The 24,733-nt window shown below is 48.8% G+C and overlaps 1 protein-coding gene and 1 gene segment (V, D, J or C); one reads left to right on the top strand and one right to left on the bottom strand.

Annotated features, from left to right (window-relative positions):
- Nucleotides 1-1,500: 1,500 nt before the first annotated feature.
- LOC120601026 (T cell receptor beta variable 19-like) lies at nt 1,501-2,378 on the bottom strand. The segment is given in 2 exon segments: nt 1,501-2,038; nt 2,171-2,378. Coding segments are annotated over 2 exon segments (540 nt in total).
- Nucleotides 2,379-15,177: 12,799 nt separating this feature from the next.
- Nucleotides 15,178-20,685, top strand: LOC120601023 (probable inactive serine protease 58). The gene is made up of 5 exons (XM_039860648.1): nt 15,178-15,392; nt 16,057-16,213; nt 17,555-17,805; nt 20,012-20,148; nt 20,536-20,685. The coding sequence occupies exons 1-5, from the start codon at nt 15,353-15,355 to the stop codon at nt 20,683-20,685; spliced, it is 735 nt and encodes a 244-aa protein (XP_039716582.1). The 5' UTR covers nt 15,178-15,352.
- Nucleotides 20,686-24,733: the final 4,048 nt, after the last annotated feature.

Consider the following 24,733-nt stretch of genomic DNA (forward strand, 5'->3'; position numbering starts at 1 on the left):
ATTTCAACTTTTTCTAGTTACACCCAAGATAACCAAAAACAAAGTGAGCCTGTCTGTCTCTTCCTGTCTTCCCTTTAAGCTTCGTCGTCAAATTGGACAGATTTCCTCGCCCATCTGTCACCTCTGGAGTCCGGCTTACACCCAGAAGAAAAGAGCTCCAGGTGCCAAAAGCTCAGGAAATGGTGGACCCGGAGGTGTCTGTGAGCCCGGTCTGGACAGGACCGTGAATGTAAAGCATCTTAGATCCAGAGAACTCACAGCGTTCTTTGTTGTCCGTTTTGTTTTAAATCAGAGAACGTCAGCTCCGCAGAGCACATTCGCGTGTTCTCCATCCGTGCAGAGGCCAGTGTCTCTCTCCCATCCCAGTGTCTCAGCACGTTGGTGTTCGTGTGAGTGAAGCTGCCACAGAAGACCCAAGAGAAGAGAGCCCGAGCTCACCCAGCATTCGGGAGGGGATCCCGATGCAACGAGGGAGCCAGGGCTTGCAGCTCGTGGTCGGGATGGACGCCACTTTCCAGAAATGGCTCGTCCCAGGGGACACAAGGCCACGCAGGAGAACGGACTGCGGCTCTTAAACGCTTTCAAAAATATTGGAAAATCCATTCAATCCCATGCTTTTAGTTGTATGTAGTGGGAGGGTTCGCCTGAATACTATAGACTGTGATTTATTTCTAGAAATAGAATTACATGATCAACTCGAAACTTATATACAAATGCGGTTCCAAGAGTTAATCACACCCGCCTTCTAATTTCAGATAAGTGTCGGGACCAGACAGGGAAGAACTATGCAGAGAACATAAAGTTCACTTGCAAAACAATACTGACCACATGTCTACTGGCAAGTTGTGCAAATATTTCCCTCCGTGGAGCCGGATTCTCTCTAGTACGTGCCAGAGGGTCTTGTAGCTACTTCTATGCAGATCCACGGAAGACCCACCAGAACGAGAGGCTCCATCTGCTCGGTGACTTCGCTCCCTCCTTCTTCCAGATTTTCTCCTATTGCCGTATTCTGGGTGGGGGTTGATCACTTTATTACCGAGATGATCTCATCAGCCTCCCCACATCGTCCCCTACGCCTGTATCACGGTCAGTGCGTGTCCACCTGGTGCCACCCTACTCATCCACTGAGCTTCGTCCCACGTGCTGCCTCCTCTCTGAAGCCCTTCCCGATGTCACCAGACAGAACTGGCCGTGTTATTCCCACTGACACCTCTGATTAAAGCACACATCATGTGATATTGGATTATAGTATTTGTCTCCTACACATTTCTTTCCCCAGTGGGCTTTTATTATATTTCTGAAGGAAGAAACCATTTTCTGTCCACTTTTGTTTCCCAGTGTTTGAAAACCAGAAAAAAAAAACAAAAGCTTGGATTGTTAAATCAACCTCTCTCTTCCTGATCTAGATAGACAGATATGATAAATAGATAGAGGATAGATGATAGATAGATAGATAGATAGATAGATAGATAGATAGATAGATAGATGACAGATGATAGATAGCTGATCGATGACAGATGTAGGGATAGATCTATGTCATTTTAAAACTAGCCTAGTGTGTTGCTGACGTGTTGTGCGGTTTCCACGCAGCCCGGTGAGGGCCCCAGCTGCCTGGGGGGCGGGCGCAGGTCGGAGGAAGCAGGAAGGCCGGGTACTGAGGACAGGAAGGCCCTGCCACCTGGCGGGGAAGCAGGGCTTGGGACACATTCATGTGCAGCGAGGAGGTGGCTGTGCCTCACTGTGTCTGCACTGCTGGCGCAGAGATGCAGAGCTGACTGGTTCTGTCGGGCCGATGTCACCATGAGGGGAAAGGATGCCTTCTTCTCCCGCGAGGCTGTGTAGCCGTCACTGAGATCCCCTTTCTGAAATTCTCCTTCACCTATTGAGTAGTAGATGAGTCTGAGGCCTTGCCCCGGGTCCTGTCGGTACCAGTACATGTTGTCATGGTGTAAATCCTGTTCACATTCCAGGGTCGCTTCTTGTCCTTCCTCTACGAACAGGTATTTTGGGGTCTGAGTGACTCGACCACCCATGGTGCCTACAGAAGGAAGAGGAAGGCTCTGGGAATACAGCCCAACACGGGGCCTGACACTGCCGTCCGAGGGGAAAGGCTTCCATCTGGAGCCTGTCACCTTCGGGACACAATTTGCTCCCAGAACCCAAGACTCACCTGCTCCCAGGAGACAGAGGGCCACACAGCAGAGCACCTGGTTGCCCATATTGGGTTGGGGGGCTCCTCTTAGCTCCAAGCACCTCCTGGGAGGATCTGGGGCTCCCCTGGCCCTGTGTGTGGAATCGGAGGCCAGAAAGGAGAGCGAGAAGGGATCCCGAAGATGTTGCAGACGGGCTCCGTGATGCAGCAGAGGGGGAGACAGAGGCGAACCTGAGTCACTCGGCCCCGCTTTGCTCCATTCTCTGCCTCCCATGGGGCCTAGTGGGCCGAGGGCACCACCTCTCCAGGCCAGAGCCTCACTCCGATTGGCCCGCTGGCTTCTACCGTCCTCCTCATGGTGCCCTTGACCCCTGGAGGGCGCTGAGACACTCCTGTCACAGAAGGGGGCGTTTGTTTGAATCCCAGCCCTGCCACAGGTGCGGCTCCTCCGAGCCCCATCCCGCACTCAGGCCGAGGCCCCGCTGCCCCCGCACGTGTCCCCGGCTGGTCGACTCCTCCGTGGTTGTCACCGTCTGAGGCGCTGCCCCGTCCTTCTCCAGGGCCCGACCTCAATGCCACTGGCGTTGTCTTTGGGCGTCTTTTCGTTTGTTCTTCATTCCTCAGATGAGTTTGTCTCGCTCCTTCATTACTTTTCTGAGTTCGCTCAGATTTTTGTTTTTTTGTTTTCATTTCTCCCCGTTTTTGTTATTTCTGTTCGTAATATTTGACCTTGTGGTTCCGGTTGGTTCCTTCCGTGCTCGCTTGAGCGGATTTCATTCTGTTCAGGGCGCAGACTTAGGTTTTCTTCTGACTCAGGGTTGTTTTTAGGGAAGGGAGGGCGCGAGGTGGGTTTTTCTCTTTTCAAGGGTTTTTCTATTCTCAAGTTCATTTTCATCATGTCGGGGTGTTTTACGATACACCCGGCTCAATGGCATTTTCTTTTTTTTTGTATTGTTCAGCGAAGTCTGGACACTGGAGTCGGCTGGTGTGTGTTCCCGGTCGGTGTCGTGAGTCGTCTTCTTTCGTGATTCCCAGGACTGTAAGTTTCCCCTTTCCCGTCTTTCTTCCTTCACTGCCCAGTGGCCAGAGCACGTTCTTCCTTCTGTCTTGTCTTTCTCCCTCCAAGCTCTGTATTCAGAAGACCTTTGTTAAATCCCGTGCCTGGCCCTTTAGATGGGGGCACATTTGGACCCCCCCTTCCTCCCCTCCCCGCTTAGGTCCGACTCAGAGGTCTCTTCTCCTGGGGTCTCTCCAGCTCCCCCTCAGGCCCCTCTTCTGTCCTCCGAGTGGTTCTTCTGCACCCATCCCCTCCTCCTTGGCAGGTGACGAGGGACCTGAGCACAGGAGACATTCTCAGAAAACCTGAAGGCAGCAAACACAGCAGGTGGTCATGGTTTGCGCCCAGTCTGGTGTGGACGGACTTCGTCGGAGCATATGTACTGGAAGTGACTTCGCATTCGTCTGCCTTTTGATTTTCTGAAAGTGTTTCATCTCGAGCATTGAAGAGGAACACTATTGTGTATGGGCTCACGTTGGTTGAATGATGAGAATAAAAAATGTCTGCTGATGTCACAGAAAGCTGGGGTGACATGTTTGGGGCCAGATTCGTCTCCATTATTCCAGACAGACTCATCCAACTCTATTTTCACCATGTCTGGGACATCGCACAGCAGGGGTTTTTAATCTTGGCTTCCGTCCATACCTGCTCAGGCACTAGGCACCAAACCAGGATTATTCCAGAAAGAATAAGAGGCAGCACAGCATGGCATAGAAAGCATAATCTTTTAAGCCACCCAGGCCTGGCTTTATATTCTGTCTCTCTCTCTCCCTCTCTCTCTCTGAGTTTGAGGGAATAAAATGAACACTTGGAACCATATGTTCTCATGTTGAAAATGAAGTGATATTTTTTCTCGCTTGATTGTCTTGCTCTTTAAATAAAATTCTATATTTAAAGAATGCAATAGAGAACTTGCAGAACAGTATAAAGTACAGGAAAAAGAAATATCAATCAATAGATACGTAACCTTTCTCGGGTGACAGGGTCTTAGTTCGTGAGCACGGGCTGAGATGTCCCATGCTGTTTGTACGGTCCTTCCCTATTTCCATCCTCACCCCACTAAATGCCTCCTAGCTGATCTGTTCACTGAGCAGACAACGTGTCCCCAGCTGTCTCCAGGGCGGGCCCGGGGGACGTTTGTGCACTGGGAGGATGTGACTCTGCACTGGTGTGGACAAGGAGCTGGCACAGAAGTACACGGCAGAGTCTCCCGGCTCTGCCTGCTGGATCTTAAAGACGTACAACCCTTCTTTGGGAAATTGGACAGAAAAGCGTTCCTTCGGCATTCCTGACTCATCCATGATTCGTTCTTGCGAGAGGTAAATCATGAATTTCAGCTCTTCCCCCGGGAGCTGCCGATACCAGTAAACGTAGGGGTGGCTTTCCTCTGGGCTGCATCTCAGTGTTGCCTCCTGTCCGCTCCCCGTGACCAGGTGTCTTGGGTCCTGGGTGACGCTGGCAGTCGTGGGACCTCAGAGGAGAGGAGACGGGCGTGAGACAGACTGGTAATGGTCGAGGAAGTCTGTGGCTTACAACGAGGCGACCCGAGGCCGGCTCAAGTAGCTTTAAAGTCTCCTGCGCTCATTTAAACATTCACACACATTTTGCTTTTTATTCCACAGGGCAAGTATTTGCTTTACAGAAATGCCAACACCTTTGAGCAAATCTTTGGGCACGTGGAGGCCCAGGGCCTGTTCGAGACATAGCTAAGGAGCCACAGACAAAGCCCAGTGATGCTGATCCACCGGCCGACAACTCACCTGTCCCCAGGAGCCAGATGACCGCCCAGCAGACGAGTCTGGTGCCCATGGCAGAGCTGGACGTGCGGGGACCCGTGAGCAGGGCAAGGACGGGCGCTTCCTGCTTAGCCCGGGGGGCGGAGCTCACAGCTGCCTCCTGGGGGGCGGGCCTTCCTGTGGGGTCGCTGTCTGCAGTGGATTGTGCGGTCTCCAGAATCGATCTCGCACAGGTGTGAGTCTTTCTTTCTGCACCATCTCACGGCCTGGCTCCGCTGGCGTCCGTGCGGGGGGCGGCGCCGTGCAGGGCACGTGGGGAGTTTCTGAAATATTCATTCTCACCACGTCCCTCTGCACGTTTCCACATCTCCGGTTCCTTCACCTTCCTCTCGTCGGCTCGTGTCGTCTTTCCACTTTCTGCCGCCGAGCAGAGGGAGTGAGCAGAGATGACATCCAGGGGCCTCACTGAGAGGCAGGGACGTGGGGGCCACGGCGGCGGGAAAAATTAAAGACGGGCAGCGATTGGACTCAGTTTCCTCCTTCCTCCTGCACCAGCTAAGCAACCGTTTCGAGCATCTCGAGGTACCCTTGTTTTATTTTTCTCACCTTTTTTATTCCGCTTGAATTGTTGATAGAAGGACGTATTTCGAAGAACAATCATTAGGAAAACTGCAAACTCCCCCTCTCACCTCCCATCCCCGGATTCTGTCTGTCTGTCTGCACTGCTGTCGTTCACCGTGGATGGGTTCCATGTGTTCTAAGGGTCCTTTCTTCCCTACTTCTGTTCTTCCTTTCTACCCTGTGGCATTGAATTAAAGTCGTGTTCCAGGCACGGAAGGGATGACCCAAAGGAGAACCAGACGCAGTCCCACCTCTTCAGAATTCACAGGCTCCTTGAAGAAGATGCAACCCGCACATCTAGACCCCTCCAGGCTCTGAGCAGCAGATAAGATCCCAACAACTGTCAGTGTCCAAATAACAATGGCTCGAGGCCTTGTCTTTTTAATAACAGAATCCTCAGGTCTCTATGTTCCCATTATTTTGGGGAGCATTCAGAAGGCTTCCCCAAATGTTCACTGCATTCCAAACACGGCTGCCCCCACCACCTGGAGTCAGCTCAGTTATTTCCCCTGGAAATACTCCAAATCGTTCACCAATGCTTTGGATGAAAATGCCATCACCGGGCACCCATGCCTATCCGAAAGGGACTTTTCCTGGATGCTGTGAGACCCACACATCCTCAGGCTGCCAGGGCAGTGTCGGAGTTTACGCCGATGTGGGGAGATGAGGTCTCCCCACACCGCCTCTGAGGGGGCTTGTTACTCAGGGCCCAAAGCAGCTCTGCTCACGTGCAGAATGTCACCCAGCTGCTTGCGTGTGGTTCCCTCAGCTGCTGCGTACGCCTGCCGTCTCCAGGCTCAAACCCAATCAAAGGGTTTGATCAGCAGCAGATGGTTTACCATCCACTTTTAATGCTCCCGGTCGTCACCACATATCCCAAACCTAATCGTCTCCTTCCAGTCTTAGGTACGAATCAGACATCGTGACGAGCCACAGAGATGCGAGCAGGAAAGCGTGTGTTGGGATGAGAGGCGTTAAAACCAGTGGTCCTGATGTTCTCGTCAGAGCGATGGTGACGACACGGTCTAGGCTGGTGGCATCAACGTCCCAACTCTGCCGCTTGAGAGGACGATTCCTATAATGTATGTAATTGCTTTGGCTCTTGGAACTCATTATCTCAGCCGTGGGCGGACTGACTGAGGTCTCCCCGAGAACCAGCTGCGGACCATTTAAACGGACACGAGCTGGGAGCGAACCCTGTTGCTGGGTCCTCTGGGGGGACAAACTGCAGCCCCGCTCCCTGCCGTGGCCCCTCCGTCCAGGGCCAGAGCCACGTGGGACCAGGAGGCTGCTCGGGAATCAGAAGTCACGTGTCATGGGAGCAAAGAGGACACAGAGTGAAGAACAGCGTGAAGCTGGCGGATGACGTCACTGTCCTTGAACTGTCTACGGGTCGCCTTCACTGTTGGTAAGAAGTTTACGACTTAATTCCCAGCGCAGGGGGTCTCGGCCTCGGCCCCAGGGACGATGGCACCGGGTGATCTTCGTCGTGGGGCTGTCCTGTGCTCTGCAGGATGTTTAGCAGCGCCCCTGGCCTCTGCCCACCACGTGCCAGTAGCACTCTCTACCGCCAGCCGTGACAAGGACAGATGTCAGCAGACGTTGCCCCGTCACCCTCCTAGAGACCCAGGGTCCCCTTTATTCCTTCCAACAGTCCCAGGCCTCTGCCAGCCTCAGGGGTGTGGGCAGGACCGCAGCGCCACCTAGCGGTCAGCAAGGCCCAGTTCTCAGTGCTCAGTGCCCTCCTGGGCCAGGCCCCAGGCATCAGGAGTAACCCCAGGGAGCCAGGCCTGCCCAGGGTCGTCACACGCGTGTACACACACACATACGGACACAATATGCACGCACACGCACACACACGCACAGACGAGCTCACACACGCAGACACACACAGTTCCCGTCACTGTCAACTCCCCATGAAACCCCTAAGGACAGTCCCTACTGGTTCCTTATTTTTTTTAAGTGAACACAGAACAAGCACTAGAGATACGCAGGGAACAAATCAGAAAGGAGCTGCGTCCCTCCCGACCGCGCGTGATTTGTGGGCGGGCACTGAAGGGTCAAAGCACGAATAAGACAATATTCTCACTCGCACAATGCTGAGATTCTCATAGGAGCAAAGAGAAATGCACAGAGAAATGACCCTAAACTAGATAGAAACATAACATAGACCCACATGCAGGTCGGGAGTGCAATCAGCATTGACACAGCTCACTATTGTCCTTCACGTGGCGTCCCATTTCCTCGTCTCTAAAACAGCGGGCTGACCTCGTAATTTCCCAGTCTCTGCAGCTTTAAAATTGTATGACTCTGACCGAAGGCGCCCCAGGTGTTTCCCAGGCTAGTGGGTCTCGTGCATCAAGGTCCGAAGTACCTGCTTCGTTGTACCACGTGGCTCATATGCGAAGCTTCACTAAGAAAGAAAGGGAGGGAAGGAGGAAGGGAGGAAGGAGGGATAAAAGGAAAGAAAAGAAAAGAAAAAAAAGAAAAAAGAAAAGAAAAGAAAAAAGAGAAAAGCAAAGCAAAGCAAAGCAGGCAAGCTGACAAGAAGCTACGTGTAACACTGATTCTGGACATGTGAAGAAGTGACCATTCTTTTTTTTTTAAGTTTCGTGATTTTTTAGTTTTTAAATTAATTTGATTTTTTTTTTTTTATGGTGGCAGTAAGTTTTAGCTATCCACTTAAACAGTAAGGCATTTATATATTTACACTGTGTTCACCTCCCATAGTTAAGATTTCTTTCTGAGAAATGACCATTCTTAAAGAGTAGATTTCAGATGAATTGTTTAATGTTTTATGCACGTGCTCTTGAAAACTCAGGTGCACAGAGCTAGGACTCTCCTGAGATTCGGGGAGCTCCGAGGCGGGGTGCTGAGAGAAGGGTAAGCGGAAGCTGGGCTCTATCTACAGCACAGGAGAATGTGCTTTGCAGAGGCCCCCAGCCAGTGCTGAAATGTGAGGGGCTAAAGACAGAGCTCGCTTTGCGTGGATCTGCAGGTGTCTCTGTCCCAGCGAAGAGCCTGGACTGGCAGGCAGGCTGCCTGTGAGCCTGCATGGGATTAGAAAGGAGAGAGGTTTGAGGCGGGAGGGTGGGGACCCATGGGCAGTGCAGGTGGAGGGCCTCTCCCTGAGAGAAACAGGAGAGAGGCTGCGGGCTGGGCTTCTGCCCCCCACTCAGCCCAGCCCAGCCCTGTGGAGACAGGAGCCCTGGGCCTAGGCATGCGCTCCATAGGCCATAGGTTTCTTACGAACCTTGCGAGATACCCATAACCTAGATACGTCTACTTACCAGCCATTCGATTTGGAGTCTGGACATGGGGCATGTGAATGGCTTCTTCCCTATCTTCTTAGAGCAGGGCTGGGAGTCCACGGCCCAGCGACAGATCCGGCCAAGGCCTGTCCTAGGAAATGAAGTTTTACTGGAACACGGCTGCGCTCACTCGTTTACGCGCTGCTTACGGCTGCTTTCCGGCTGCAGAGGCAGAGGAGCCGTGGGAGGAACAGTGCAGCCTGCGAAGCCCAAACCATGTCGCAGCCGGCCCTTTACAGAAAAGCTCTGCCGACCGCTCGCTGCAAGCGGTCGCGTGGAGAGAGGCGCATGTAGCTGGAGGGGAGACGACCCCCTAACTAATATGCCCTCCCTGAGCAGGGTCCTCGAGGAGAACCACGGGTTCCCGGGCTCACCCCGCTCGGAAGGAACACTATTCACTCGCACGGACTTTCCACACACGGCAGAGGTTACGAATTCAGTGTGGAACAGACTGAAGTTAGCGTCACGGTGATTACACAAGCGTATACTTTATACCTTGATCTTTCTTTTGTCATGTTGCTGCCCTGACTGTTTGCTTCAGTTTTGTAAGTAAGTTGCGTAGTGCATCTTTTTTTTTTCAAAGACAGGAACTCTTATCTTAAAACGTCCCTGCACTTGGAGTGGTAAAGAGCCAGCGTGGCCTCGGTGAACTGTGACGTCTTAACCAGGAAAGCGGCTGGAGAGGCTGAGGGAAGAGAAAAACAGGCTGCCCTGAGGAAAAGAGACTCAATCGGCCTTTAGAGGCTGGGCACGCTTGCTCCTGCCGGTACAAACGTCAACACATTTGCTGGAGCGCAATGAGCCTCCAATTCGGGCACAAGTTTAAACCGTCCTCCGAGGCCACTAAGCAACGCACATCGGGGAGAGAGAGGTGACAAATACAGGTTAATTAAATGCAGACACGTACCTCTGGGCCGCCCCTTGTTTGCAGTTAGGAAGAGAAGTACAGGTAGTGACACGCTCCGCTTTACGTGAATGACCAACGCGCACACGCACCTAGAGCGAGACCCCCGCCTGCTGACCCCGTGTTTGCCTCGCCGCTTCCACGGGGGACTTTCTCCTAGTCCCTTTCATTTAATCGCTTTCACTTAATATTCAGCCTGAGCGTCCTCTATACCAGGGTCCCCAACTATACTGGTGCCGGTCCGTGGCCTGTCAGGAGCCAGGCTACACAGCAGGAGGTGAGCAACGGGCCAGAGAGTGAAGCTTCAACTGTGTCTGCAGCCGCTCCCCAGCGCCGGCATCACCGCCTCAGCTCCACCTCCGATCATCAGGCATTAGATTCTCACAGGAGCACCGGTCCCTGGTGCCAAAAAGGTTGGGAACCTCTGCCCTACACTAAAGGGCATCTTAACAGGCAAATATATTTTTTTTTTCTTAGGAATAAAAGCTATGGGCTAGGTTTTGTGACATCTTTGCCAATGAAATCTCTCCGGTGTAAAATAACATGTCATTTAATCATCGAAAGGAATCGAGACATGGCTGTTTCTATTTGCATACTATTAACTTTTATACTACTGAAACCTACTAACTTTCCTAAATCAGGCAGGTAGAAATTCAACACACCTGTCTATGCACCTGGAAATGTCTTTTCCAAAGTTACTGTAAAATAACCTGAACAATAAGATGCATATAATTTAATCACAGACTTCTGGGGCCATGCGAAATCTCAGTAAATCAGTGGGCCAGACTCCACCACGCTGAATAAATTGAGAGATGTTAGAAAGAAAATTGGGATAAGGGGAAAGGTTGTAGATGGAAACCTTAGAACGTTCTATGAAATTATTTTGTGAAAATTTTAGGTGAGGTCCACGAAGAGAGAAATTGGGGGAACCAAAGTTCAAAACTCCCATTTCCTTCTAGGCCAGGACAGTCTCAGGTAGCTTCTAAAAGCTTCCTTCCTCGTACCTCCTGGGGATATCCTATGCCAGCCACCACGAATAACCATAACCCTGGTTATTGCAAAGCTTTACTGAACACCTGCTGTCATGGCTGCTGAGCAGAGTTTTATGTAAAAAGTATTCTTCATGTCATTAGGTGGTGGTGGTTCAGGGCATTTATTATGTAGAGTCGGTGACCTGTGTGTGTGTCGGTGGGTGGGAGGGAGGGATTACATGTAAAAAAAAAACAGTATATTTATCAAATTTAGAGTATAAATTAAAAATCAGATCCTTATGGTATAAGCAGGATATGTGTTAAAGGTATAGGAAAAAATGAGGTTTTGAAAAAAATTACATGACTCTCATCATCTCCTGATTGACAAGAAAACATTATCTGAGCTTTTCTGGTTAACCTGCAGAAACTTGGCGGCGAGTGGAAATTCCAGGACGGATTCGTTTAGCAGACAGTTTCTAACTTTTCTCTGTCAGTTGCTTTTCCCGCTGATGACGATGACAAGATCGTCGGGGGCGACACCTGCCGGGAAAACTCCGATCCCCATTACCAATGTGCTATCCCTTTGCAACTCTGGTTAGCACGTTTGTAGGGAGCAGCCCTGAGCCCCTAAAATCTCCTTACCACTGCCACTCGGAAGAAGCCCAAATTCCTCAGCTTTGGGTTCAGGGCTCTTAAATACTGGTCATAATGAACAGGTCCTGTCTTATTTCCTTAGTTCTCAGTGAGTTGCTTTCATGTTTGCATACGCCCTAAATTAGTTTTATAAATAACTCTTCTTTGCTAAAATAAGCATCCTTATATCTATCTACCTCAACTAAACATCTCTCAGGCTTCTCCCCAGAAACAAACGAGTTTGAAGGTTCTCCTGTTCCCTCTGTAATGTTTTTCTACCCTACCCCGTCACCACCCCCAACACGCACCTGCTGACCTAAGCGCCTCAGGCAGAGGGAAGATTCGGAGAACTGACAAGGTACGTTAGGGATACGGATGAGAGAGCATGGTGGGCCCAAGAAAAAGTACAAAGAGGGCAAATAAGTGACTTTTCTTGATGCCATCCACTGTCCCTTTTCAGCACGTCTTGTCACTTTCTACCTCTTATTCTGTTTAAAAACCATTCATGATTTGTGAATTTCTGTTAAAATGTAAAGCCCGTATATGCTCTTGGACCTAGAAACTTAAGTTTTATAAATCTATCCAGTTAAGAGATGCATATAAAAACAAAATATACATATAGAGGTGAATGTATCATTTAGAGGTCATTCGGTTGCACAGAAAAGAATATTCGACTCATACAGTCTTAAAAAATACACTGATGGACGCTTAGAAGCAGGGAGACCTTCAAGAACAGTGTGATTCAGTAATTCAAAAATGTCATTAAAGATTCACTTTATTCCTTCCTGTCTCTGCCCTCTGCATTGCTCAGCTTTATCCTAAGGATAAAGCCTTGTGATTGACACACTCTCAGAGCGATATGCTTCCTTGTCTGCATCCAGGGAGAGAGATAAGCAGAGTTGCTTCCAGAAGGTCTGGGAAGCGTCTTTCTCAGAAGCCCCCAGCAGACATTGCACGGTGTCTTTTTAACTGAATTTGGTCATTTGCACGTCCTTGAGCCAATCACTGATGGGATGATGCTGATTGATTTACTATTAAGTCACATGGCATACCATCCGAGAGAGGGGTGGACTTTTCACTCTGCAATAAACCTGGCCTACTGGGAATGTGTTGGGTTAACTAAATGACGATTAGGATAAGGGTAGTTATCAAGAGCCAGTGCGGATGTGAAGGAGGCAGTCACCATCACCACTAATCAAGGAAGGTTATTAGCGCATTATCTACATAACCCTGAAAATCCAGAAACGACTCCATTGCCCATTCATAGAGGATTGATTAAGTAAACCTGATATGTCCCGCGGTGGAGACAGTCACTGCTCATCTGTCCAACCCTTACTCAACAAACACTTATCAAAGGCCTATTACGTGCCTGACCTATTTTAGGCAGTAAAGACCCCACAGGGAAGAAAATAGTCAAAACCCTGTCTTCATGGCATATATATGCTAACTGGAGAGACAGAAAACAAATAGAGACTACGGAATATAATGCTGATCAATGTAAATGCCACGGGAAAAGCAAGGGATGGATAAACTGGTCAGCAGAGATCTGCTTCTAAGGTACGATTAGAGAAAAACATCAAAAGACCTATGAAAACATACTCCGATTTAAAATAAAAAGCCGCTCTGTCGAGTTGGAAGAGCTATCTCACACTAAAATATATTTATCACAATGAATACCTATACACGCCTAAGATTTGGGAAGACACGGTATCTTTGCAAAAATTAAGGAAACATGAAGAGGTAACAATCTGAGATTAGGAACAATGCACAGAGACAAAAAAACATACATATTTTTTTTTTTGCTTGCTATGTCTAATTACAGGACAGAATCACTGACTTATCGCTTGCTCCTGAAAACTCTGAGAAAATGGCTCTCAGCTGCCAACTTCATGGTTACGACCTTCTGTAGCTTTGTAACGTAAAGGAGTCTCTGCACCTGCAGGCTTAGCTGGGACGGAGTCATTTTCTTCACGCTGGCACACCCCAGAACCGAGCTCCTTGGTGGAGGGGAAGCTGCACAGGACTGGGGGCCAGAGGGCCACCGGTGTGGCTCACGCAGAGTCCCCGGGCCACGCCCCAAGGCTGCGCTGGAGCCCGAGTGCACGGCTCTGCGGACCAGGGACTCTCGGAGGTCTGCTCCTTCTTCCTCCTCGGGACTCGCCCCTCACCTTTGCGGAGATGCAGAGATGTACTAGCGACAAGCATGTATTAAGCATCCTCTGTGTGCCGTACACCACGCTTGCGGTGCTTTGAACTACCCTGTAATATGCAATCCTCGTCTCTGTCCTGTGAGGTCGGTACTGATATTCCTCCCATTTTTACAGCTTAGAAAACTGAGGCTTAAAGAGGTTAAATGCTTTTCTCAGGATAAGGCAGCTAGTAAATCCTGAGGCCAGAGACTGAAGCCTAGGAGCCTGACTCCAGAGTCCACGCTCTTTACCGCTATGTTAATAAACCTGAAAATGCTACAAAGGTTTCAGGACGTGGCAGCAATATCTTGGCATTGAGATAAAACGTCATCCCCAGAAAGCCTGGAAGATATGGGGAGCCTAAGATCACAGTTCTGTTATTCAAGAAGCTTTTATACGGCACTTACTATTTGCCGCTAGGAGTCACTGTTCTGCGCATTTTACAAATAGAAAATCTGAACAGACTAATAAGGAGGCAGGAGACTGGACGGTAACCAAACGACTCCCAACGCAGAAAACCCCGAGACCAGGTGGCTTCACTGGCAAATTCTACCAAACACTAGAAGAATTAATCCCAGTCCTTCTCCAATGCTTCCAAAAAACTGAAGAGGAGGGAACACGTCCAGACTCATTCTCCAAAGCCAGCACTACCGTGACACCAAAGCCAGGGGGATACTATGGGGAAACTATAGACCAGCGGCCCTGGTCGAGCCCGTTATTTAATATTCCACATCTCCGGGGAGGGGCGGTCAGAAAGTTTTCACGTCAAGACAACTGAACAGGGAAGGGGACTGACTTTTCAGACGGCTGCAGGAAGAAGAGCTCGAAAATCAGTGTCTCGGCGGGGTGGCTGCGCCTTAAGATTGTTTATAGGGTGAAAACAGACAAGTGACAGGCAGGGAGAGTTAGGGTTGGGATTGGTTTGCAGTCAGAGAACTTCTCAGTTAGCTGTTTATCTCTACGTTTAGCTGCTTTCGGGTGGCGGAAGGGGGTGGGTGCGGGACAGTTCTAAGCTCAGCTAATCGTTCATGAGACAAAGAATGGGGAGTTGGGGGGTCTGCGTCTGGCCCCAATGGCCGGTCGGTCAAGGGGGAAAGGTTTGTGTTTGGCCTTGTCACAGGTAAACAAGGATGTCATCTGAGGTCTTACGGGAGCCACAAGAAACAGTGTCTTCTAACTCGTGTGGGGATGGGTCGTTCTTTGAGGTAAGCCACTTTCCAGACTACTAAATTCCCAGGGGATTTTTTTTGCTCACTGCTGTTTTCAGGGAGCACAGGGCTCAGGTGAAGGTCAATCTGTCTGAAGGAATCTGAAGACTCAGCTCCAAGTCCTGACTTTGCCACTAACTTCCCTGAGGGCCACGGCTCCCTCGTCACTGTTTGCTGAGTCTCTGACAGTGGCCGAGGGACTCTTTGGGGAAGGGGAGATGGCCACGGAGGGCGGGGGAAGAGGTTGGCAGTCACAAAGGGAGGAGGAGACAACAAAGAAAGGCTATGTCACAGAGTGGGGGCGGGGAGTGTCAGCAGGCACATCACGACTGCTGAGATTTTGGGGAGCAGAGAACGGGCACCAGGGGCTTGACTTCGCTGGCCCCTTCCTCTCGTCCACCCACCCCGGAGGCAGCTTCCCGCTTTCCTTATAGAAGCCGGTTTTGAAAAAGGACTAGTTTGAAGATCGCTTCTGCCCCAGCTGTTCCTGCCAAGGACGTCTGGACTAAAGATTGGGGTTGTAGCCGGTCTGATTCAACTGGTCTGCCCCTGGCGAGCTCGCAGGCTGCCATGAAGTGCTGTCTCATCTTCTCTGTCATGAGCGCAGCTGGTGAGAGCCTGGGCCCTCGCCACAGCCCAGGGAGAGACGGGGTGGTGCAGGGAGAGGCTGGAAAGGGAGGCACAACCCAAGAGACAGGGGGCACTTCCTTCCATTAACTGCTGAAGGAGACAAAAGGAGCCATCCTTCACGCTCAGCTCCTCCCGTCAGCAGTGTCCCCCAGCCCCCTGGGGCCTGGGAGCATGTCGGGATGTGTCCCTCACAAGTGCCCTATGCTCTTCTGGGACGACTGAGTGTGCGATTTCCTAGATTGTGACGTTTCCTGGACAGCCACAGGAAAAGCCCAGCTTCCCTTTCTCTGGGAAGGACGACTTGGATGGGCGAGCACAGGAAAGGAAGCGGGGCTGGGGCAGGGGCTCTGGAAGCCTGAGCTTTTCCTTCCCTGAGCTTTTCCATTCCTTTCACCTCCAAAGTCAGGGAGTAGTAAATTTTTTACTTCCGTGCCTGGCAAAGACAAGTGTCGGTTGCCTCAATGTGTATAGCTCGGGCGACATGCGTGATTCTCCCCCGATCTAAAAAATATATCTATTGAAAGCAATCTAAAGACCTTGATATTATCTCTGCAAACCTTAAGCTGGGAAGAACTACCCCAGCCAAGCTCATGGCTCACCCTCCTCGTCTCTCTCCCCACCTATGACCCCATCGATTCTTTTAGGAGTTGTTCTGGCTGCAGATTCTCAAAGCGATCATTTGAACTCACCAGATGATCTTAACGTTCCCTACATGGTGTATCTGCAGTCCAGCCCCGAGCCCTGTGTGGGGACCCTCATTCACCCTGAGTGGGTTCTGACGGCGGCTCACTGCCCCTTACCGTAAGTAACCCTTTCCTCTTGCGGGGCAGGAAGAAATCTATTTAAACAAGAGCAGGTCTGGTGAGGCATTCGAGCAAGTCCTAACGGCATTCGAAGGGAATGAGAAGACCTAGGGAGAAATGGGGAAAATCATTCATACTCGGTTGGTTCAAGAGGTGATGAATAGGTAGGTGTCAGAAGACTTTCCCAAGGAGAGTAAATAACATTCCTGCATTCAGCATGTTTGCTGAACATTTACTATATGCCAGGGGTTGCTTAACAGACTAAAAACACAGCAAGGGAACAAGATGGGCATGAGTTAGTTTTCCCTCGTGGAGCTCACATTCCGGTAGAGAAAGTCAACCAAAGCAAACAAAGGGCCGAAAACAAACAAACAAACAAACAAACAAAAAACATGAAGACAGTTCACCCCCTCCAAGAACTGGAGTTGAAAACTTTTTTTACATTCTTTTCTCAACTGGACCTAATGCATGAACCGTTTTTAGTAGGAAATGGCTCTTGCATCTGTTGCATGACTGGACTCTGACCACGGACACGAGTAGGTTTGAATTTGTCCACAAAATATAAGGAAAATGAAGTCCTAATAAATTGAAGTCCTAACAGACTCTAAGAATCTTGTGAATTAAGATCATTGTGGGAGGCACATGGTAAACATAGTGACGTGGGCCTCAGTGGAGCTGGGAAGGGCCTAAGAATATCTAGAAACAAAGGTTCATACAACGTGCTTGCTCAGGGTTGCTTGAGACAGGTATAGTACAGGCGAAAAGCTCTGGAGGAACAGGCTGTGGTGCCATCTCTATTATCTGCTCATTCAGATTATCCAAATCATTGTCATCACCATCATTACCACCACCATCACCATCATCATCACCATCATCATCATCACCACCATCATCATCATCACCATCATCATCATCATCACCATCATCATCATCATCATAACAACTAGACTGTACAGTGTATGTTCTAGGTAGCAGATACCATGGTAGAGAAAGTAAACCAAAACAAATAAATGGCAAAAAAACAAACAAACAAACAAACCCATGAAAAGAGTGGCAGGCTGTAACACACAGGAATGAAGCACAAGACCTGCTCTAGTCAGGGTGGTCATGTCAGGCCTCTCTGAAGACGTGACGCCCACAGGAAGAGGAGGCGGCAGCCAAGTAAATAACCCCGATACAACAGCCCTGTAAACTGTCGTCGTGACTCTTTCGCAGACCAAGGCAGGTCCCTTCGGTTCGCAGGTCTGAGAGATAAAGTTAAGGCAGGTACTGGGGAAAGTTACCACCGATATTTCTTGCAGCTCTGACATTCTACGACCCTCCCCTCTTCCTCCTAAAGCTTTCAAATCCGGCTGGGAGTTTATCGACCCAGCATCAAGCACAAGAGCGAGCAGATACGGAATTACTCACTGACCGTGCCCTACCCTGAATTCGACGCGCGCACCCTGGAAAATGACCTGATGATGATAAAACTCTCCAAGGCTGCGACGCTCAACAGCCGCGTGGGGACCGTCGCCATAGCTTTTGAAGACCTGGCGCTGAATGATTCCTGCTTTATCCCCACCTGGAGGTGGAACGAATATAAAAACCGTAAGTGCTCGACTCTGTTCTTCGTCCTCGGGTTTTGGAGCTGCGGGAGACGGGCAGGGGCACACCTGAAGGACACGGCTGCTCTGACGGACTGTTCTTGACCCCAGAGCGATTACTTCCAGGACCTAACGTGACTGACACTAGAGGCCAAAAGATAACATTTCAGGAGACTGATACGGGCTGGCCAATCTGACATCAACAGATGGAGCAGGCGGTTATTGTTACAGCTCTAGAACATTCCAGATCAGAGCCCAGGGACATAAGAGGGAGGCTGAGGGAGCCACCTCTCCCGCCACCAGAGCTGTTTCCATGCAGAGTGCTACTCTTAGACCCACGGCTCCGCCACAAGTTCCCACTGAGGGGTGGAGACCAGGGGCTCACGGTGCAGTTGGTCATTATGACAGGCTCCTGGTGTCCCTGCCCTGCCACGCTTCTGGGAAAACTGCCATAAACCCGTGTTGCGGGCACACACTCCTCCGCCCTCTGAGCTCTAATCAGTGTGAGCAGAGATGATCTGGTCTCCGAGGGGCGGGGAGGGGGGGTCTCACCTTACTAGGCGTGTTTTATGAAGACAGCTGCTTTCTTCATAAAGAAATTCGTTGGTCCCCGTGGGCCTTTACTTCATGTGGCTGCTGCTAATAACCTTTACGCTCTCTTTAGGTACTGTCAAAGGGTGATGGAACCGCCCTTTGACAGACATCTGAAATGCAATGATGACGCTAAATGTATGGCCTGCCGCAGTAAGGCAGGGCAATGCTGAGCAGGCCTGGCTCAGACGGGGCCTGTGGGAAGCTCTGTGCATGGGGCCTGGAGGGAGTTGACCTCATCTGTAGAGGCAAGGGGACTTGGCTGAGATTGTCATTGCCTGGCTGGCACTCTGAGGCATGTTTATTGGAGGGCGATCTATCTGATTGGCACCCTTGCAAAAAAGTGACACTGGTTGACTGGCTTGCCAAAAGCTGTGTTCACTGAGGGGCGCTGTCATGGGTATCGATCGGGCTGAAACCCCACTGGTGGCTACAGGACAATCCGTCTGTTCTGCAAAAATGAATAAAAAGGGGAAACTTTTAAAAATCAGTCTGTTTTGCAAAAATAAATAAAAGTGGGAACTTTTATAGTCTCAGTATTTGGCAACTTTTTTCAATTTAGCAGCAACGTTTCTGGGAATCTAAGGGAATGTCATTTTCTGAACGAATCAAAGATTTATGACTTTTATCTTTGACTTTATAAGTCTTATTTAAAGTAATGGCATCACTTTTTCCAAAAGAAATGTATTGAGTGCCATTGAAAACGATAAAGCTACACAAAGGCTTCATCGCCTAGGCTCTGCATGTCAGAATCGTAGTGGCACACTGATTCTACAAGATCTCCCGGGCGAGACTCACAGCGCTTATTAGGAATTCATTATTCCAAGAAACTAGGTTGCTTTCACGAGCTTGTTCTATGTGTTTCAATTCAATTCCCATAAAAATTTAAAACTCCTCTCTTTCCTGACCTGACACATTGTGGCCTAATCTACTTGAAGACATTCAACTGGATGCACTCCATGAGAACAATCCTGCTCTCTAAGTAACACTGGGCTTAGCTTGAGCAATCTCTGGTCAGTTTTTTGTTTCTTCTTTGCTATTCTCTAGGAGAAATAAAAATTATATAACACCTTGGTTAGAATCCTTAAATCCTGAGGTTGACGGTAACAGCATAGTTACAATTGCTATGACAGAGATAAGCAATATGACTTCTTCGGGGGAAAATATATACACAGAGATACACACACTTATAAATAATCCACTTCTAAATAACCTATCTCATTAAAGAGCAGTTTTAGACCCACTAAAAATAGTTTTATCCCTTGACGAGTAAATGTAAAGAAGATGACGTAGGTACCAAAAATAAGGACTTCTTGGGGACAAAGGCTGTGTGTGTCTCTTCCCATGGTCATTGATCATTTTCTCATGAGTTTTCAAAGTCCTCCAAATTATGCAGAGTAGAGAGAGAACTACAGATCTGATGTCTGACGTCAGGACCGAACACTCTGAAGCCCCTGCTCAGACACAGACACTCTGGACACGGAGCCCTAAGGAGGTGGACGGCCCGCTACCGGCGATGAGCGACCTCGGGGACTAATGCATGTACGAGGGGCTGATGGCCAGAGTGTGTTGGATGAAAAGAATGAAACTGGACTTCGTTTCTCTGCTCTTTCCCACAGTTAGTGACCCTGACATTCTGACTTGGACAAACCAACATTCTCTTCCCTTCCTCAAGTGCAAGAATATCCTGGAACGAGAAGTGCCAGTCAACATCATGTGTGTGGGACAACCTCTAAGCACCACATTTGAAATGAAGGTATCTTTCCTTTCCCCAGACAGGAAGAGAGCAAAGGGTCCACGAGGAGGAGAGGGGATTGTGGGAAATCCCCAACGGCCTGACGGTCCCTCCCCTTTCCTCCCTCAGTCTCTGGGTTTGTAATTCCCCTTCCCCTTTTTTTAGGGTGGGAGAGATTCTGGGTACAACCATTTGTCCTTTCTCTACCTGCTTGCTCTCTGGTGGGGTCAAGCTGGACCCAAGAGAGGAGAAACCTACGTAGATGTGAAGAGAGGGTTGTCGTCTCTCATGAAAAACGAGTGCAGTCCTCAAATGCCTCTGCTCCTGCAATGTGCCACTTCTTGAGACTTATCCTTGTTCCGCGGGGACAAAGCAACATTGACCTTCTTGCTTCCTCCCCCCTGGCAGGAGGTTTCGGCTGCTCCAGCCATCTGCAGTGGGAGGGTGCATGGAATCTTGTCCTGGTCCAAAGGAAGTGTCACCCTGGGAAGTGAAGGCTTCTTCACAGAAGTTCATCCCTATGCGAAATGGATCATGAAGACCATGAATGCCTACTGAGACCCCTCCGTCCCCATCTCCTCGGTGCGGTCCTCACGATCCTCCTTGTTCTTGATCAGAATCCTAATAAAAGACATCCAGTAAAAAAAAATGACAATAAGAACTTGTGCTGTGACCCCTGGCCACTTCATCACATAAACTGTGAGAACAATGAGAAATTTAGCAACAACCCCCCATCTGTTTATTCAAAAAGTGTGGGATCGTCAGCTCTCTGGTAGGCTCCGCACATGCTAGGGATACATGAGTGACTATGATTCGCTTATCAATGACCGATTCCGACATCTAGTGACAACTGTTATAATGGAGATGAGCGCTCTGTGAGGACATACCAAAAACGCATTCTGGCGGCGGGCGGAGTCGGCGGCGGTGTCACCAAAGAGGCAGACAAATTAGGGGAGAATATTATAAAACTGAGGCTATAGTTAAATGAAAGTCCAAAAAAGCCTAAAAAATGTGGCACGTACTAGAAATTGTCTTTAAATAAGTAATACTGGAGGGTGGACAATAAATGTCTACAGAGGGGAAAGGAGAATATAAAAAAAATCATTTGTAGGCGAGCGAGTGTCGGATAGCAAAGGGCCTGAATTCCTTGGTAAAGGAATTTAGATTTTTGTCTTGTAGAAATCAGAGGAGGTGACATTAATACATTCATGGTAGAGAAACGTCATCAAATTTCTGAACTGGGAGAAGCAGCATCTGTACGATCCAGATGGACTATGAGTAGAAAAATAGAAAGGTGTCCGGGTTAACATCCATGCTTCTCACTTGGGCAACTAGATAGAAGATAATACGAACAGAACCAATGTTTTCACACGTAAAGGATCAGAAGCCTGGTCGTGAATTAGGAGAGACGGGGCGTGTTATATTTGATGTCCTTGAAGGAGATGGATGGTCATTTCTAGCAGACAGCTGGAGACCAAGATCTGGATCTCAGATGATGTCTGGGCAATAACCAAGGAGTTCTGTATTTACGGCTAGCAGCTGCGGGCTTTGGTAGGGCTCCGTGCTCCTGGGAAAAGCTCTGATGGGCACGGGGCCCTTCCCTCACCTAGCGTATGGTGGGCAGAGGCACAGCATCCCAGACCCATTGACCAAGATACCTAAAAATACAGAATTGAGAGGTTTTCGAGCAACGCAGAAGTTGGAGTCCAGAGTGATATACGAGTTACACGCAGGGGAGGAACACTATGACATGGGGGTCATCTGTTAAAAAGGCAGAGGGATAGGGAAGGTCAGTGAGATGGGGAGAGGGAGATGATAGGGCCACAGGAGCAAGAGACTCTGCAAAGACTGAAGGGGTTTGGGGTTCCATCCCATGGGGAAGGCGGTCAACTGGTGTGTCTGCAGAGACTGCAGAGGTGGGTTGGTTCTTGGACATCGATATACCCTGAGCCTTCCCTACCAACGCAAAAAGCAAAAATAGATCTAGGTGATGACTAAGATCCACAGCTTTCTCCTCACGCATACACAAAAACCATCTCAAATTTGGACACTAGGCTGTTTCATTCAACTATGCTTCTTTTTCTTGTAATCTTTGGCCCACCCGAACCACGAGCCCCTCTGTTTGCCTGTTTCCTGTCTCAGCCTCATCTCCAGTTTCTACCTGCTTCCCGCTTCTGAATCACCGCCCGATGCTCCCTGCTCTGATCACCTTTTGTAACTGTGAAATCAGGTCTTCAGTGCTTACTGACGATCTGTATTTTCCAAGTCCTCTGTCTGTGTAATTCAGCGTAACGGCCAGGTCGGACATCCTCCTCTGTCCTCCGACTGTCAGCGCATGACCTCTGGCTTGGGAGCAGAGGGATGCGAAACCCTCTGAAGGTAACGTCACTCGACTTCCCACCACCCACCTGCAAACACTTGTTTTCTCATTCGCTCTTTTCCATCCTTCCTAGAAGTAAGGCCTTATTATCTCCTCCGACCTCCTCACGGACTTGCTTCATTGAGTATCTCGCTTTTCTGTACTTTTCAACTTCCTCTATGCATTGGCTTCTTCCTGTCACCACTTAAGATAAAGCCTCACGTCTAAATTACAGAGCCCAAGGACAGCTCCCTTTACCTGCTCGCTGGCTCCTCCTCTGTCTTCTTTGCAGGCAGTTCTCACCTGACAATTCCTGAAAGGTCTGTTCTGTAGGGTCCTTCTACGTCTCTCTTCATACTCTTGTATATGCTCAGCTCTCTTCTGTGTCCTGGTTCAGAGTTCCGCAGATTTCTTCCACCACGTCTTCATTTGGTTAACCTCCCCTCATCCTTCAAGCCTCGAACATCACCTTCCCAAGGAGGTCTTCTTTTGACCCTTACTCGGAGGTGTTTCTCTACCTCCCTTTACTTCCCACATGGTGACATTCATGGTGGCAAGTCTTACTACACCTGTCTCCCCTATTAGTCTTTATCGGCTACGAGGGCATGATTCTCATCTCTCTTACCACTACATCATCGATAGCTAATAAAGTGCCAGCGCACACATACATCTGTATTCGCTTTTTACTGCTGCAAAAACAAAACAAAACAAACGACAAAAAAACAAAAGACATTAGCACAACTTGAATAGCATGAAATAACATTTATTATCTCACGGTTTCTATAAGTTGAGTCCAGGCATAGCTTAGCTGGGTCCTTTCCTCGGGGTCTAGCAAGGCTTCAGGGGAAGAATTTGCTTGTTCAGGTTGTTGGCAGAATCCACTTCCTTGTGGTCATGACACAGGACCCTTGGTCTTTGATGGCTGTCGGGTGAAAGCTGTCCCTGAGTCCATGACATTGTCCTTGGTACAGAGAGGCCACCCATACACAATTCTTTGCCAAATGGGCTTTCTCAACATAGCGGCTGGCTTCAAGCCAGTAGGAAGAATCTCTCGTGCATGCCAGTGAGATATATACACATATGTATTGTGTTAATGTTTATACTAACGTAATCATGTCGTTATACTAACGACATCCCATAACTTCTGCCATATTCTGTTAGTTAGAAGCAAGTCACAGGTTCCACCCACACTTGAGGGAGGCAACTGGGGGTTATGCAGGATATAAACAAGGGCTTTCGGCTCTGTCTTCCACAACATTCCATAGAATTTTGTCAAAAATGAATTTATTGGCTCCTTACCTCCTACACTATAAAATCTTATGTAATAAGGTTTTTCATGATTTAATTCCTGTTTATCTCTCCACCTAGCTCTTAACACGCCCCGTATAGTATGTGATTGTAGTTCCGCCAAGGCACCATGTTATTTCACATATTCATGCTTTTACAGAAAACTTTCCCTCTTTTTGAATTTTTTTTTTCTCTTCTTTTTATGCCAGACAAGCTCTTCCCCTTCTCCAAGACCAAGATAAAGCATAACTTCTGGTCACTCCTCCCTTACACACAACAGACTGAAGAAGTGTCTTTAACTCTAAGTCATACGCCTCAATTAAAAAAAAATTTTCTCCCAAATTAATGAAAAAATTTAAACACATGACAAAGCTGAAAGAATTTTACAGTGTTTACCTGAATACCTACCACCCAAATTCTACCAATATTTTTATTAACCTCTTGCTTTGGTGTTACAACTGATGTATTTATTACAACTGATGAACCAATATAGGTACATTATTAACTAAAGTCCATAGTTTGTGGTAGGGTTCGCTCGGTATAGTATACAGTCCTGTGGGTTTTGACAAACATACAACGTCATGTATCTACGATTAAGAGTATCACACAAAATAACTCCACCCCTAAAATTACCCTGCGCCCCACCCATGCATCCCTCTCCCCCTCTCCCCGAATCCAGCAACCACCGATCGTTTTACCACCTCTACAGTTTGCCTTTTCCAAAATGTCATAAATTGGAATCATGCAAGACATGTTACTTTCAGACTAGCTTCTATCGCTTAGTAGTAGGCATTTGTGTTCCAACACTTTATAGTTCATTTTTTTTAAAAAAAATCACTGAATAAATATTTCATCGTATGAATGTACCACACTTTGTTTTATCCATTCACTTATTTAAGGACATTTTGGTGGCTTCCAAGATTTGGCAAGTACGAATGAAGCCACTATAAACATTCATGA

Source organism: Pteropus medius, unplaced genomic scaffold, assembly GCF_902729225.1.
Source record: "Pteropus medius unplaced genomic scaffold, Ma_sr-lr_union100, whole genome shotgun sequence".
Lineage (NCBI taxonomy): Eukaryota > Metazoa > Chordata > Mammalia > Chiroptera > Pteropodidae > Pteropus > Pteropus medius.

Bases quoted from the DNA above. Each gene is read 5' to 3' on its own strand.
- LOC120601023 (XM_039860648.1), top strand. From the start codon at position 15,353: ATGAAGTGCTGTCTCATCTTCTCTGTCATGAGCGCAGCTG. The intron at 16,214-17,554 runs GTAAGTAACCCT...TTCCTCCTAAAG, and splicing joins GCGGCTCACTGCCCCTTACC to CTTTCAAATCCGGCTGGGAG. The intron at 17,806-20,011 runs GTAAGTGCTCGA...TCTTTCCCACAG, and splicing joins GTGGAACGAATATAAAAACC to TTAGTGACCCTGACATTCTG.